This window comes from Salvelinus fontinalis, chromosome 12, assembly GCF_029448725.1.
Source record: "Salvelinus fontinalis isolate EN_2023a chromosome 12, ASM2944872v1, whole genome shotgun sequence".
Lineage (NCBI taxonomy): Eukaryota > Metazoa > Chordata > Actinopteri > Salmoniformes > Salmonidae > Salvelinus > Salvelinus fontinalis.
This window is the reverse complement of record NC_074676.1, coordinates 19,041,118-19,058,312: the sequence shown is the minus strand read 5'-3', so window position 1 is coordinate 19,058,312 and position 17,195 is coordinate 19,041,118. Positions and strand designations below refer to the sequence as shown.

The 17,195-nt window shown below is 43.2% G+C and overlaps 1 protein-coding gene across 1 annotated transcript in view; it reads left to right on the top strand.

The window, feature by feature from the left end:
* The window catches only part of LOC129866918 (inactive serine protease PAMR1-like), a 60,321-nt gene that overhangs the window by 12,380 nt on the left and 30,746 nt on the right, over window positions 1-17,195 (top strand). The window contains exons 2-3 of the mRNA XM_055939947.1: window positions 10,990-11,166; window positions 15,429-15,554. Coding sequence (XP_055795922.1) covers window positions 10,990-11,166; window positions 15,429-15,554 — 303 coding nt within the window. The remainder of the gene's footprint in view (window positions 1-10,989; window positions 11,167-15,428; window positions 15,555-17,195) is intronic.

Below are 17,195 nucleotides of genomic sequence, written 5' to 3'. Positions count from 1 at the left end.
GTCAGGTTGGAGACCTGAGCCAACTCCTCGTGCTTACCGTAGGGAGCGTGGTACTGGTCAGGCACCGTGTTATGCGGTGGAGCGCACGGTGTCTTCAGTGCGCGTGCACAGCCCGGTGCGCTACAATCCAGCTCCCCGCATCGGCCGGGCTAGAGTGGGCATCCAGCCAGGACGGATGGTGCCGGCTCAGCGCACCCAGGATATCCTGCGCCGGCTCTGCGCACTGTGTCTCCGGTGCGTCTGCACAGCCCAGTGTGTCCTGTGCCATTGCCCCGCCTTTGCCGGGCGAAGGTAACCATCCAGCCAGGACGGGTTGTGCAGGCTCAATGCTCGAGACCTCCAGTGCGCCTCCACGGCCCAGTGTATCCGGTGCCTACTCCAAGAACCAAGCCTCCAGTATGTCTCCCCAGCCTGGTGAGTCCTGTGCCTGCTCCCAGAACCAGGACTCCTGTATGTCTCCCCAGCCTGGTAAACCCTGTGGCAGCTCCACGCCTTATACTCCATGTTGTATACTCCAGTGATGATCCTTGTCACGAAGCCTCCAGTGATGATCCATGGCACGAAGCCTCCAGTGATGATCCATGGCACGAAGCCTCCAGCAACAATCCCCAGTCCGGAGACTCCAGCGACGGCCTCCAGTCTGGAGCCTCCAACGACGGCCTCCAGTCTGGAGCCTGCAACGAGGGTCCCCAGTCCGGGGTCGGCGACGAGGATCCCCGCACCAGAGGCGCCACCAAAGTGGGGGGAGCCAGAGGTGGAGCGGAGCCGCCACCAGGAGTCCGCACCTTTGGGGGGGGGGGGGGGGGGGGTAATGTCACACCCTGACCTTAGAGAGCCGTTTTATTTCTCTATTTGGTTAGGTCAGGGTGTGATGTGGGGTGGGCATTCTATGTTTTGTGTTTTTATGTTTTGGCCGGGTATGGTTCTCAATCAGGGACAGCTGTCTATCGTTGTCTCTAATTGGGAATCATACTTAGGCAGCCTGTTTTGCCAACTTAGGTTGTGGGATGTTGTTTTTTGTTAGCTCGTTGACGCCTACAGAACGTGATGTTCGTTATTCTTTTGTTGTTTTGTTTGGTGTTCTGAGAAATAAAGAATCATGAACACGTACCACGCTGCACCTTGGTCCACTTCTTCCGACGGGCGTTACAGGAGTCATCAAAACGCGTTTTTCAACCACTCCACAAATTTCTTGTTGGAAAACTATAGTTTTTGCAAGTCGGTTAGGACATCTATGTTGTGCATGACACAATACATTTTTCTAACAATTGTTTACAGACAGATTATTTCACTTATAATTCATTGTATCACAATTCTAGTGGGTCAGAAGTTTACATACACTAAGTTGACTGTGCATTTAAACAGCTTGGAAAATTCCAGGAAATGATGTCATGGCTTTAGAAGCTTCTGATGGGCTAGTTGACATCATTTGAGTCATTTGGATGTATTTCAAGACCTACCTTCAAACTCAGTGGCTCTTCGCTTGACATCATGGGAAAATCAAAAAAATTCAACCAACACCACAGAAGTTTTTTTTTAGACCTCCACAAGTCTGGTTCATCCTTGGGAGCAATTTCCAAATGCCTGAAGGTACCAAGTTCATCTGTACAAACAATAGTACGCAAGTATAAACACCATAGGACCACGCAGCAGTCATAAAGTGCAAATCAATCCCAGAACAACAGCAAAGGACCTTGTGAAGTTTCTGGAGCAAACAGGTACAAAAGTATCTATATCCACAGGAAAACGCGTCCTGTATCGACATAACCTGAAAGGTTACTCAGCAAGGAAGAAGCCACTGCTCCAAAACCGCCATAGAAAACCAGACTACGGTTTGCAACTGCACATGGGGACAAAGATCATACTTTTTGGAGAAATGTCCTCTGGTCTGATGAAACAAAAATAGAAATGTTTGGCCATAATGACCATCGTTATGTTTGGAGAAGAAACGGGTATGCTTGCAAGCCGAAGAACACCATCTCAACTGTGAAGCACGGGGGTGGCAGCATCATGTTGTGGGGGTGCTTTGCTGCAGGAGGGACTGGTGCACTTCACAAAATAGATGACATCAAGAGGTTGGAAAATTATGTGGATATATTGAAGCAACATCTCAAGACATCAGTAAGGAAGTTAAAGCTTGGTCGCAAATGAGTCTTCCAAATGGACAATGACCCCAAGCAAATGAACAATGACCCCAAGGAGCCTACAAACCTAACTCAGTTACACCAGCTCTGTCAGGAGGAGTGGGCCAAAATTCACCCAACTTATTGTGGGAAGCTTGTGGAAGGCTCCCCGAAACATTTGACCTAAGTTAAACAATTTAAAGGCAATGCTACCAAATACGAATTGAGTGTATGTAAACTTCTGACCCACTGGGAATGTGATAAAAGAAATAAAAGCTGAAATAAACCATTCTCTCTACCCTTATTCTGATATTTCACATTCTTAAAATAAAGTGGTGATCCTAACTGACCTAAGACAGGGAATTTTACTAGGATTAGATGTCAGGAATTGTGAAAAACTGAGTTTAAATGTATTTGGATAAGGTGTATGTAAACTTTCGACTTCAACTGTAGGTCAGGGTAAAAGTGACCAGGCAATCAGGATAGATTATCAACAAAGTAGCAGCATCGCATGTGAAGAGTGTGAAAGTGTGTCTATGTGTGAGTGTGTGTGTGTGACGTCAATGTGCATGTGTGTGTGTGTGTGTGTGTGTGTTGTGTGAGTGTATGTAGTGTTTGTGTGTTGGCGTGTTAGTGTAGGATGTGTCAGTGTGTGGGTAGAGTCCAGTGAGTGTGCATAGAGCCAGCTCAAGAGATTCAGTCCAACAACAAAAAAAGGGGGTTAACGCAAAGCTTGGGGTTAAAAGCTGTTCAGAAGTCTTTTGGTCCCAGACATGGCTCTCCGGTACCGCTTGCCGTGTGGTAGCAGAGAAAACAGTCTATGACTTGAGTGGCTGGAGTCTTAGGCCCTTCCTCTGACAGTGCCTGGTATAGCAGTTCTGGATGGCAGGGAGCTCAGCCTCAGTGATTGGTGGGCCGTACGCACTACCCTCTGTAGCTCCTTATGGTCAGATGCCAAGCAGTTTTCCATACCAAGAGGTGATGCAGCCAGTAAAGATGCTCTCAATTGTGCAGCTGTAGAACTTTGTTTTGTTTCGCTGACTTTAAGGGAGTGTTTATGGTTCTGGCACCAAATTGCCAGGTCTCTGACCTCCTCCCTATAGACTGTCTAATAGTCATCGTTGATCAGGCCTACCACTGTCGTGTCATTGGCAAATGTAATGATGGTGTGAGAGTGGCCCACGGCCACATGGTCGTGGGTGAACAGGGAATACAGGAGGGGACTAAGCACGCACCCCTGAAGGGCCCCAGGGTTGAGGGTCAGCGTGGCAGATGTGTTGTTGCCTGCCCTCACCACCTGGAGGCGGCCTGTCAGGAAGTCCAGGATCCAGTTGCAGAGGAAGGTGTTTAGTCCCAGGGTCCTTAGCTTAGCAATGAGCTTGGAGGGCACTATGGTGTTGAATGCTGAGCTGTTGTCAATGAACAGCATTCTCACGTAGGTGTTCCTTTTGTCCAGTTTGGAAAGGGCGGTGTGGAGTGCAATATACATTGCGTCATCTGTGAATCTGTTGGGGCAGTATGCGAATCCATGGTGTCTCGGATGAGGGTGTTGATGTGAGCCATGACCTGACTTTCAAAGTATTTCATGGCTACAGATGTGAATGCTACGGCGCGTTCTTGGGCACAGGGACTATGTGTACTGCTTGAACATATGTATTGTAGGTATTACAGACTGGGTCAGGGAAAGGTTGAAAATGTCAGTGAAGACACTTAACAGCTGGTCAGCGTATGCTCTGAGGATGCATCCTGGTACGGAGAGCGTGTACACACAGTCATCCAGAACAGCTGGTGTTCTCATGCATGGTTCATGTTTGATCGGGTTGTTTGATCGGGTTTTGATCGAGATGTTTGATCGGGTTCAAGTCCAGGCTCTGGCTGGGCCACTCAAGGACATTCAGAGACTTTTTCCCGAAGCCACTCTTACATTGTCTTGGCTGTGTGATTAGAGTCGTTGTAGTATTGGAAGGTGAACCTTCGCCCCACTCTGAGCCCCTGAGCACTCTGGAACAGGTTTTCATCAAGAATCTCTTTGTACTTTGCTCCATTCATCTTTCCCTCGATCTTGACTAGTCTTCCTGCCACTGAAAAACATCCCCACAGCATGATGCTGAAACCACCATGCTTCACCGTAGGGATGGTGCCAGATTTCCTCTAGACATGACACTTGGCATTCAGGCCAATGAGTTCAATCTTGGTTTCATCAGACCAGAGAATCTTGTATCTCATGAGTCCTTTAGGTGCCTTTTGGCGAACTCCAAGCGGGCTGTCATTTGCCTTTTACTGAGGAGTGTAAATAAGGTATTTCTGCTTTTTATATTTAGTACATTTGCAAAGAATATCTAAAAACCTGTTTTCGCTTTGTCATTGTGAGGTATTTTATGTAGATTGCTGAGGAATTTGTTCTATTTAATCCATTTTTTGAATAAGGCTGTAACATAACAAAATGTGGTTGAGATATAGAGTACCAGTCAAAAGTTTGGACACACCTACTCATTCAATGTTTTTCTTTATTTTTACTATTTTCTACATTCTAAAATAATAGTGAATACATCAAACTATGAAATAACACATGGAATCATGTACAGTATTAACCACAACTCAAAATATATTTTATATTTGAGATTCTTCAAAGTAGCCACCCTTTGCCTTGATGACAGCTTTGCACACACTTGGTACCCCTTAGATCATATTAATAAGATCAATTATGATATTCTAAAGTGTGTATGATATGACAGGAATGTGCTTGGGGCAGCTCATCAATACCATTTGGGACATTACAAAGCATGACTTTAAGCATCTCTGGAGGCCGGAGACGACGTGTCAATCGATATGATGACAATGCCAGACGCGCCAAAAGAACTGTTGACCCTCTCTTGCAGTTTCCCTGTAGGCCAATATAAATCAATTCCCACAGCATACCAAATCAGCCTGGTATACTAGCCTAATTTATAGGCCAGTTAAACTGTCACTAAGCAGAAGGAGACCGTCGACACCTCAACACCCCAAGAGGATCCTCAGTTCACTCACAATCTGATAATTCAGTGATAGTCTGAGCCCTGACTAGTTCAAATGTAAGGTATTCATGTCAGTAACCCACCCTGGATGTACAGTACCAGTCAAAAGTTTGGACACACCTACTCATTCAAGCGTTTTCTTTATTTTTACTATTTTCTACATTGCAGAATAATAGTGGAGACATCAATACTATGAAATAACACATATGGAATCATGTTGTAACCAAAAGTATTAAACAAATCGAACTATATTTTAGATTATTCAAAGTAGCCACCCTTTGGCTTGATGACAGCTTTGAACACTCTTGTCATTCTCTCATCCAGCTTCACCTGGAATGCTTTGGTAGCCATGCTGGTTAATCTCTTCAGGAGTAGACCCTTTTTTCAACTTGTTCAGGCTGTTAACAAGGCAAAGGGTGGCTATTTGAACAATCTCAAATATAAATGTGTTCACTATTATTCTACAGTGTAGAAAGTAGCAAAAATAAAGAAATACCCTTGAATGAGTAGGTGTGTCCAAACTTTTGACTAATATTGTATATGTACCAGAACTTGGTTGACAAATGGTGTAGTGAATCTACAGCAACAGCGGTCAATTAAGCAATAATGACAACATTGATTGCAATTTAATGACACACTGTGTCTCTAATTTGATAACACCAAGCCTTGTTCTTATGTAATCCACTTTGTGCTCTAATTATAGCAAAGAGGATGACTATTTGACAGTTTCTACCGCCCTAGCGTCTGTACACTGATGTCCAGTATATCAGTGAGTGTAAGCAGACGTGAGTCTGGGTGAATGGAGTCCAAGCCAATAACTACGAAGGCTAGATTAGTCTACCCAGACACTTAACAGATCCCATCCAAATAACAGGATGCACTAAGTCACTGTCGCCTCCACTATGGCTCCCCTCCAGACTGCTGCTGGTGGTTTACTTAGTGCTGAGCTCTGAACAAACAATATGAGACAAGGACAAAGTAGACTGTCTACCTTTTATAAAAGTATGCGTTTATTGTTGCCACCTCACAGTCCAACTTAGGTGCATGAATAGACAAACAGACTGGCTACGTGGAAGGTATTTAGCAACTGGTGGAGGAAAAATGGAAGCTTCTTTATTCTTAAAACGTAATGCTGTACAGCTGTTAAGTGTTGGCTTTAAACAATAGACATAAACAGGTCGGAGGCTAACCCGTGGGCTTGTTGGTTATTATGTTCATTCTGTGGTAATTTACAGTGATCGTGCCTCTGATGCTGTCTGGTTAAATGCATGCGTAATTCACTCCAGTAACAATGCTGGTGAGGCTGTCCGAATGTATTGTAGAGCTTTGTAAAATGTCCCTGCATGTTCTATGTAAACAACTCTCCATACCTCCCTCTCTTATGCCCTCGCTCTCGGTTTCTCTCTCTGTCTGTCTATCTCTCTCTCTCTCTCCCTCTCGGTTTCTCTCTATGTGCCCCCCGAAGAAGCAGACACACAGTAAAAGACACAATAGAATACAAAATAGATGAGTAGGGATGAGAACAAGAGCACTGGGCCACATGTGCTTTGAACACATAAAACCATCTGGGGGGTATTGAAGTGGAGGGACAGGCTTGTTGAGCAAGGGACTACTGGTTACACAAGCAATAGCTCAATGGCATCACACTGTAATTTTACTGGAATCCTCAGGTCATAGACATTATGACAATGATGGATTCCGTGTAAAGACTAACTTCCCTGTTGTCACTGGAGTAAAACACTTTCTATAGGTTGTTGTTGTACATTCAACATAACCCTTCTTTTCAGGGTTACCACAGCAATACTATGTCAGCAAAAGAAGAACCGATCCAAAACAAACTGAATTGCGAAATCACTCATAGAGCTTTCCAAACAAAGTATGACAGCAGTGCAGTTGAATTGACTGTCTTCACTTATAATTCCGCACTGATAATACATTTGACCTGGCCTCTTACACAATCTATTCTCTGAGTGATGAAAATAGTATGCTGTTCCTGAACTGTCCTTGGATGGCAGAGATGAGATTGAGATTCTTAAGGAGAAGCGCAGATCTCCCGTGGAGTAGGATATAGCTTAAGAGTTGATAAATGTTACAGGGCCAGATAGATGGGGGGATTGTAGGGAGGGATATCTAACTGCATTCCAGGACATCGGCTGTACATCTCCTGTCCAGCTGACTGTCCACAAATAACCTATCACAGATGAATCAAAGCCTCAACACTACCTCATGTACTTCCCTGTGTGGGTATGCATGCATGCATGTGTGCGTGTGTCCGTGTGTGTGCGTGTGCGTGTGTGTTTACTGTATGTGTACTGTGTGTATGCGTGCGAGAGAGGTTGGGTGGTGCTTGGATTGGTGGGCGGGCGGGCTAAAACTTCCTAACATACTATTGAGGTTGTTACCATGGAGAAACAGCTCTGCATAGCAACAGGACTTTGGGTCAGAGGAAAGAGCCACAGAGAAATAAACTCAGCAAAAAAAGAACTGTTCCTTTTTCAGGACCCTGTCTTTCAAAGATAATTAGTAAAAATCCAAATGACTTTGCAGATTTTCATTGTAAAGGGTTTAAAAACTGTTTCCCATGCTTGTTCAATGAACCATAAACAATTAATGAACATGCACCTGTAGAAAGGTTGTTAAGACACTAACAGCTTACAGACGGTAGGCAATTAAGGTCACAGTTATGAAAACTTAGGACACCGAAGGTGCCTTTCTACTGACTCTGAAAAACATCAAAAGAAAGATGCCCACGGTCCCTGTTCATCTGCGTGATCGTGCCTTAGGCATGCTGCAAGGAGACATGAGGACTGCAGACGTGGCCAGGGTAAGAAATTGCAATGTCCGTACTGTGAGATGCCTAAGACAGTGCTAAAGGGAGACAAGACGGACAGCTGATCGTCCTCGCAGTGGCAGACCACGTGTAACAACACCTGCAAAGGATCGGTATATCCGAACATCACACCTGCGGGACAGGTACAGGATGGCAGCAGCAACTGCCCGAGTTACACCAGGAACACACAATCCCTCCATCACTGCTCAGACTGTCCGCAAGAGGCTGAGCGAGGCTGGACTGAGGGTTTGTAGGCCTGTTGTAAGGCAGGTCTTCACCAGACATCACCAGCAACAACGTCACCTATGGGCACAAACCCACCGTCGCTGGACCAGACAGGAAAAAAAGTGCTCTTCACTGACGAGTCGGGGTTTTGTCACACCAGGGGTGATGGTCAGATTCACGTTTATCGTCAAAGGAATGGGTGTTACACCAGCCATACTGCTCATTCTGTGCATGACTTCCTGCAAGACAGGAATATCAGTGTTCTGCCATGGCCAGCGAAGAGCCCGGATCTCAATCCCATTGAGCACGTCTGGGACCTGTTGGATCGGAGGGTGAGGCCTAGGGCCAATCCCCCCAGAAATGTCTGGGAACTTGCAGGTGCCTTGGTGGAAGAGTGGGGTAACATCTCACAGCAGGAACTGGCAAATCTGGTGCGGTCCATGAGGAAAAGATGCACTGCAGTACTTAATGCAGCTGGTGGCCACACCAGATACTGACTGTTACTTTTGATTTTGACCTCCCACCCTTTGTTCCGAGACACATTATTCCATTTCTGTTAGTCACATGTCTGTGGAACTTGTTCAGTTATGTCTCAGTTGTTGAATCTTGATATGTTCATACAAATATTTACACATGTTAAGTTTGCTGAAAATTAACACAGTTTACAGTGAGAGGACATTTCTTTTTTTGCTGAGTTTAGACAGTTCAGGCCTCGTTGGCTGCAGTTACACCTCATATGAAAACTGTGAATATTTATGTAGAAGTCTTAAATGCAGGGAAGAAAGAGAAGTTAGGAAGAGAGAGTGAGAGAGAAAGAGAGAGAGAGAGCGAGGGAGGGAGAGGAAAGAAGGATATTATGATTGGACTGGTGGTGGGAGGGAATGTGTAGAATGCTGAGAAGAGAAGAGTGTTCCGTAATGATGACATGGTGCCATGTCTGAGACCTCTCTCTCTCTCTCTCTCTCTCTCTCTCTCTCTCTCTCTCTCTCTCTCTCTCTCTCTCTCTCTCTCTCTCTCTCTCTCTCTCTCTCTCTCTCTCTCTCTCTCTCTCTCTCTCTCTCTCTCTCTCTCTCTCTCTCTCTCTCTCTCTCCACATTCATCTCAGATGAATTTCCACTTGTCTCTGCTCAGACTTCTCCACAGTTACAAAATGAAATCTCTTCAGTTTTATAGGACCTCAGATCAAATCAATATCCGACTAAATGTTCCTCAGATTTATTGTGTACCAACCTAACACATGGAGAGAGGATCAACATTATTGCTGCCAGCCTGCCACATAATTCAATATAGTTTATGATTAATGATTGGATTCAATAATGTGTTTGCCATCTTGCAACACTTGATTGTTAATGTATTTGCCATTACCAAATGAATGATGTCTGATGTAATAGAATATGACAAAACACACACATATGAGCAGGCAGAGGAGGAACATGTGTATAGAGAGGCTGCATCCATATGGCTGGATTCAACATCTAGGCGTTTCACAGTGGTGATCCGTGGCTTGTTTGCCCAGCAAAATCTACTCAATTAGATATTATTCTAACAAATGCCCTTCATAAGTTTTCAGCCAATGGGATATGTGCCAATGAGTTCAGTGACCATTGTCACGTTGCCTGTATAAGAGATGTTAAACTACCCAAATCTCGCTCATGCATTATTACAAAGATAATTATTTGGAATTTTAATCAGCACATTTCTTTTTGTCTGAGCTGGGTTTGAGTGACTGGGGGGTTGTGTCATCTATCACTGACTCGGATCAGGCCCTTAATTGTGTTATTTCCCTGTTAACTCTGTTGCAGATAAATACAACAAACTAAGGGTAAAAGACTGTTGTAATCCTTGTTTTACACATGAATTGTCTAAGAAATGACAGGAAAGACATTTAGATGGGCTGATCCTACGTCTGACTGCAAGACAAACTGATACTACGTCTGACTGCAAGACAAACTGATACTACGTCTGACTGCAAGACAAACTGATCCTACGTCTGATTGGCAGTCCTTCAGACATTTGAGAAATAGATGTCTATCCCTGGTTAAAAAAGCAAAAAAAAAAAATATATCTTGCCTCTCCCTAAATAGCAGAAATTAGATTGTACAGTCGACTTTCCTGCCAGTTCTTGATTATCGTGACACCATTTACCAGATTGCAGCAACCACTACTCTTAAACCTTTGGATGCCGTCCACCATAACGCCATTAGTTTTATCACTGGTGACAGTTTTAATACTCACCTCTGCATCCTGTATCAAAAGGTTGGCTGGTCCTCATTAAAGTCCCATAGATAAATGAATTACTCCCTTTTTGTTTGCAAAGCCCTACTACACAAGCTTCTAACTTATCTAACTTCTTTGCTAATGTATAAAATAATGAGATATCAAACCCACAGTGTTGGTTAGCTCTTCAGATTCCTTGGGTCTCCACGGAATTAGGTAAATCGGCTTTTAGTTCACGCTCCACATTTTTGGAATCACTTACAAAATGCATTACATTTGGATTCCCTTGTGACACTAGGGCATTTTCAAACTCTGATGATAAATTAGTTCACTGAGGTGTGCAATTGTGTTGATTTATTGATTGATTGATGTAATAACTTGTTTATGATGTCTGAATGTTAGTGACGTTCTAATGTAATGTACTTGTTATTGTATCTTGTTACATATTTTTATTTTATTTTACTTCATGGTCTCAGGGTACCATTGAAAATGAGACCCTGGTCTCAATTGAGCTCCTCTGATTTAAAGAAAAATGAATTTAAAAAATGTATTTGACCCAGGTGTGCTCGTTTGTTCCCAGACTACAGGTACCTGTATAACCACTGCCCGGGCCCAGAATGGAACGTCATGTGTCGGGGCTGCTGTGAGTATGATGTCATCCGTTGTAAGTGTCCTTTCCAGGGCACCCCTGTTGGCTACGCTGTGCCCTGCTGCCGCAACGCAATCAACGAGTGTGACCCCTGCATCATCCACCCAGGTAAACCTGTCCAAGACCTCCATGCTGGCTCAAAACTCGGGGAGTGCTTCTCCATTTAGGTTATTTTATCTGGTAAACCTGTGGAGGACTGGTTGAATACACACTCTGTATTAGATTTTATTAACAACAACATGGTCAGATACATGTAGTTCCATTATGCCTTAGTGCTGGATTTGTTAATACATGTTTAATATGCAAGTACACACAGTGTGGAGGAGGCTATTCTACCAGTACATTTCTGAAACATATGCCTGTACAGTACCCATTTGATCCAGTGTCATGTCTTGACTGATGTTTTAGTCTGTATGCCATCTGCCTTCAAGGCTCTCTTATAAGCCTAGCCGACATACAATAGCAGTGAGGTTGGGCCACGTGGAGTGAAATGCAATAAGTTTAGACCAACCACATTAGAGGGAAATGCCTAACCCTCATTATTTCCCAGAAAATAGCAAGCTATTGAGAGACATTGTACAATTCATTACATTTGCTTTCATTGAGGGCATCCCTTTATGTTGCTCTCCTGTTTTGTATTTACTCTGACGGGGAGGTGTGTTGGCAATAACAAAGTTATTACAGCATAAATAACCTAAGAGAAAACACATTGCTCAAAAGGCACAATGCGTAGTTATTATATTTCACCACAAGTTGTTGCAAGACTTGTTTACCTATCAGAATATGCTAATCTTTTCACTTATGAAAATATGTTGTTTGTCTGTTCCAACTTCACAACATACTCCTCTGCCTGAACTATTGGCCAGATTTCACTGAAATAGTAAAAGGCTGAAGTATGCACTTATAAAGGACTTTTCCTGTAAATCCCATACAGTAAACCCTTTTCCATCCCTCTCTATCCTGAGTGTACTGCATGTAGAAGGTGGAGGAGACATGGTAAAGTCATTTGATATTTACACTGATACCTGTTGATGTTTAAATGTCCTGCTGCTGTGTCTCTGTCTCCCTGACGCTCTGCCTGTCCTCAGGATGTCTGCAATACAGAGCACCATAGAACCATCAATGTGAAAATATATCCTATCTGAAACGCAGTCCTTCTGGGGGCTTTCTGGACATTTCTATTTCAGGAAGCTGTTTTTTCTGTTCTGTTACCCTGTTACAGTGCAAGAGGAGCCTGATGAGTTTAGCAGGTCTGATGTAAAGAGCTAACAGGCACTAAGGGGAATGCAGTAGGTGTATGGGGCCGATTAAAACCGTCCATAGTAATTGGGAATGGGCAAACTAAGACTGTGACTGAATGCATTACACTTACAGTACTTTCAGAAAGTATTCATAACCCACATTTATTGAAAACTAATTACAGAAATATCTAATTTGCATAAGATTTCACAACCCTGAGTCAATACTTTGTAGAAGCACCTTTGGCGGCGATTACAGCTTTGAGTCGTCTTGGCTATGTCTGTATCATCATTGCACATCTGGATTTGGGGATTTTTTCCCATTCTTCCTTGATTCTTCTGAATCTCAAGCTCTATTGAGTTAGATGGGGAGTGGCAGTGAACAGCAATCTTCAAGTCTTTCCACATATTTTCAATGGGATTCAAGTCTGGGCTTTGGCTGGGCCACTCAATGACTTTCACATTCTTGTTCTGAAACTATTAGAGCGTTACTTTGGCTTTATGTTTGGGGTCATTGTCCTGTTGGAACGTAAATCTTTTCCCCCCAGTCTAAGGTCGTTTGCACTCTGAAGCAGGTTCTCATCAGGGATTTGCCTGTGTTTGGCTCCATTCATTGTTTCCTCTATCCTTACCAGTCTCCCAGTCCCTGCCGCTGAAAAGCATCCCAATAGCATGATGCTACCCCCACCATGTTTCATGGTAGGAATGGTGTTAGACGGGTGATTAGCTGTGCCTGGTTTTCTTCAGACATAGTGCTCAGACCACATAATCGTATACCTAAGAAGTGTCTACGTGTGTCTGCAGCCACTACCAATAGCACGTGGTGTTATTTTGTATGTATAGGAAGTAGCAGCAAAAGAACCGTTGAAGATACATATGGTGATGTCTTTGCACATGAGTGGTGTGGATGTCTGTAGGCATTTGTGATCCGTAACGTTATATAGGAAATCTGTGTATGTGAGAGATATGAAAGGAGAAAGTACTATTCCTGAATATGCTGTTAAATAGAACAACTAGTGTAAATATCTAAACCCCTGTATGAATAGAACACATGTCTGAAGGAGGAATTGGTAAAGAAGAGTTTAATGGGTTACTAGAGATCTGATGAAGTAACAATAGAAATAAACGAATATATATATATAGAACTTGCACACAAGGACTGATGGATCCAAATTTCAATCCTGTTATTATCCCAATTTTAATCATCTTAATAATTTCCACACTGACACAACTCTCACATCCACATTCACTACACTCATGCAACTCACATCCACATTCACTACACTCATGCAACTCACATCCACATTCACTACACTCATGCAACTCACATCCACATTCACTACACTCATGCAACTCACATCCACATTCACTACACTCATGCAACTCACATCCACATTCACTACACTCATGCAACTCACATCCACATTCACTACACTCATGCAACTCACATCCACATTCACTACACTCATGCAACTCACATCCACATTCACTACACTCATGCAACTCACATCCACATTCACTACACTCATGCAACTCACATCCACATTCACTACACTCATGCAACTCACATCCACATTCACTACACTCATGCAACTCACAATCACATTCACTACACTCATGCAACTCACAATCACATTCACTACACTCATGCAACTCACAATCACATTCACTACACTCATGCAACTCACAATCACATTCACTACACTCATGCAACTCACAATCACATTCACTTCGTGCTATTACTTGATTTAAGACTTGTGGTAACCTTTTTTTATGTTTAGTTTTATTGGTTTTATTCAATTTCTTTCTATTTTTAAACCATCGTAAACATCTTTCAGGAGTCCTACCAGGGCCGTCCTGTTAGTTCTCTTGTATACTGCAGACAAGTTATATTTGCACGATTTAGCTTATTCATCATTCATAATTAATTAATCATTAATGTTCGCTTCCTTTATGTGACTGACCAATACTGGTTCATGCATGTGACAGACCAATACACCACGAGGCTTCTTCTCTCTAAGATGAGACCTTGAAACTGAGATATCTTTCATTCTCAAAACAAGGGTCTTGGCGTACTGCCAGATTGCAGATACTGACAGTAAGGATTAATTCAATCAGTCACTTGCATGAACACAGAAATAAGTTATTAGAAAAGCACAAACATAACATTTACAGTTACATGCTCTCAGAGTTTTTCAAGTGCCTTTTTGCAAACTCCAGGCGTGCTGTCATGTACCTTTTTCTCAGGAATGGCTTCCGTCTGGCCACTCCCATGAAGCCCAGATTGATGAAGTGCTGTAGAGACTATTGTCCTTCTGGCAGGTTTATCCCATCTCAGCAAGGAACTCTGTTGGTCTATCAGAGTGGTCAATGGGGTTTTGGTCACCTCCCTGAACAAGGTCCTCCTTGCCCGGTTGCTCAGTTTGGTCGGACAGCCAGCACTAGGTACTCTGTGTAATTTCATTTTTTTTTCAATTTCCCAATGATGACACCACTTTAGTCTTGGAACCTTTCAACATTCAAGATTGTGTTTTATACCCTTCCCCAGATATAGTATGTCTCAGCACCAACTCTATCTCAGAGATCTACGGACAGTTCCTCTGGTATAGTTTATGCTCTGACATATGATACTTTATATAGACAGGTGTGTTTCTTTCTAAATCATGTCCAAACAATTGAATTGGCCACAGGTGTACTCCAAGTCGTAGTGACATCTCAAGGACGATCAAAGGAAATTGGATGCACTTGAGCTCAATTTGGAGTGTCATAGCAAAGAGGTGTGAATACTTATGCAAATGAGATATGTCTGTATTTCATTTTCAATAAATTAGCAAATATTTCTAAAAACAAGTTTTCACTTTGTCATTATGGAGTAGTGTGTGTAGATGGATGAGAAATATATATATTTAATATATTTTACATTCAGGCTGTAACACAACAAAATGTGGAATAAGTCAAGGGTATGAATACCTTCTGAAGGTACTGTATGGTGAAGAGATTTCCGACGTTTCAGTTTTCAATCAGCACTTTCTACTGGATGCTGTGCCGGCTCCATCTTTCTTTCTATCTAACCTCTCAGTCTGTGCCTTTCTTAGTCCACCCATTTCCCCTATCTTCTTCTCTCTCTCTTAGGTTGCAGCATATTTGAGAACTGTAAGCGGTGTAACAACGGGACGTGGGGCCCCAGAGATGATTTCTTTGTCAAGGGGAAGTACTGTGCTGATTGTCGACCAGGCTGGTCTGGCGGTGACTGCTTGAGTGAGTACACTCATTCTCACATATTCCTCTACCCACATTACCTCCTACCATCGCTATGGGTAAAATGTGCCCTTGACCACAGATCTAGGATCAGACTACTTTATTCCCCAGTTCCAACCAAAGCCATTAAGGGGATGACAGAATATCTGACTTTGTATCAGGGTTATAAGTAACTTCAAATCGCTTCCTTTCCATGCCTCTATATAGGCATATACCATACTGTACCTACAGTGCAGTATATACCAATTACTATAGGAGACAATTCTGGCACAACAGTATTTTGCATGGATGAGAGCTAATTGTCTTATAGATTTTCCATTCAAGGAGCTGAAAAGTCAAAATAGTGTTAGTCAACATCCTGGAATCTCACAATATAATTTCTAGAGAAAGCATAGGTTTCACAATAAGCAAGTAGAATAACAAGCTATCAGGCACAGAAAAAAAATATTTTCATCAACAGCAGAAACTTGGCATGTATTTGTGGCGCTTGGCTGCAGGCCTGTGGTTGATGTGCATTTTGTTTACTTTTACCAGCCTGCATTCTTCATTTGTCTCCCGTTTGAAGTGTATTTTTCCTAATGTATGCCATGTTGTTACTCTGTAACTGGTAACTATCATGCTATTACTCAACTTTAGATGGCAATTACATATACAGTTTTGGCCAAAAGAGAGAATGACAAAAATATTAATTTCACAAAGTCTGCTGCCTCAGTTTGTATGATGGCAATTTGCATATACTCCAGAATGTTATGAAGAGTGATCAGATGAATTGCAATTAATTGCAAAGTTCCCCTTTGCCATGCAAATGAACTGAATCCCCCAAAAACATTTCCACTGCATTTCAGCCCTGCCACAAAAGGGCCAGCTGACATCATGTCAGTGATTCTCTCGTTAACACAGGTGTGAGTATTGACGAGGACAAGGCTGGAGATCACTCTGTCATGCTAATTGAGTTCGAATAACAGACTGGAAGCTTCAAAAGGTTGGTGGTGCTTGGAATCATTGTTCTTCCTCTGTCAATCATGGTTACCTGCAAGGAAACACGTGCCGTCATCATTGCTTTGCACAAAAAGGGCTTCACAGGCAAGGATATTGCTGCCAGTAAGATTGCACCTAAATCAACCATTTATCAGATCATCAAGAACTTCAAGGAGAGCGGTTCAATTGTTGTGAAGAAGGCTTCAGGGCGCCCAAGAAAGTCCAGCAAGCGCCAGGACCGTCTCCTAAAGTTGATTCAGCTGCAGGATCGGGCACCACCAGTACAGAGCTTGATCAGGAATGGCAGCAGGCAGGTGTGAGTGCATCGACACACACAGTGAGGCGAAGACTTTTGGAGGATGGCCTGGTGTCAAGAAGGGCAGCAAAGAAGCCACTCCTCTCCAGGAAAAACATCAGGGACTGACTGATATTCTGCAAAAGGTACAGGGATTGGACTGCTGAGGACTGGGGTAAAGTCATTTTGTCTGATGAATCCCCTTTCCGATTGTTTGGGGCATCTGGAAAAAAGTTTTTCCAGAGAAGGCAAGGTGAGCGCTACCATCAGTCCTGTGTCATGCCAACAGTAAAGCATCCTGAGGCCATTCATGTGTGGGTTTGCTTCTCAGCCAAGGGAGTGGGCTCACTCACTTAGCCTTTCAGGAG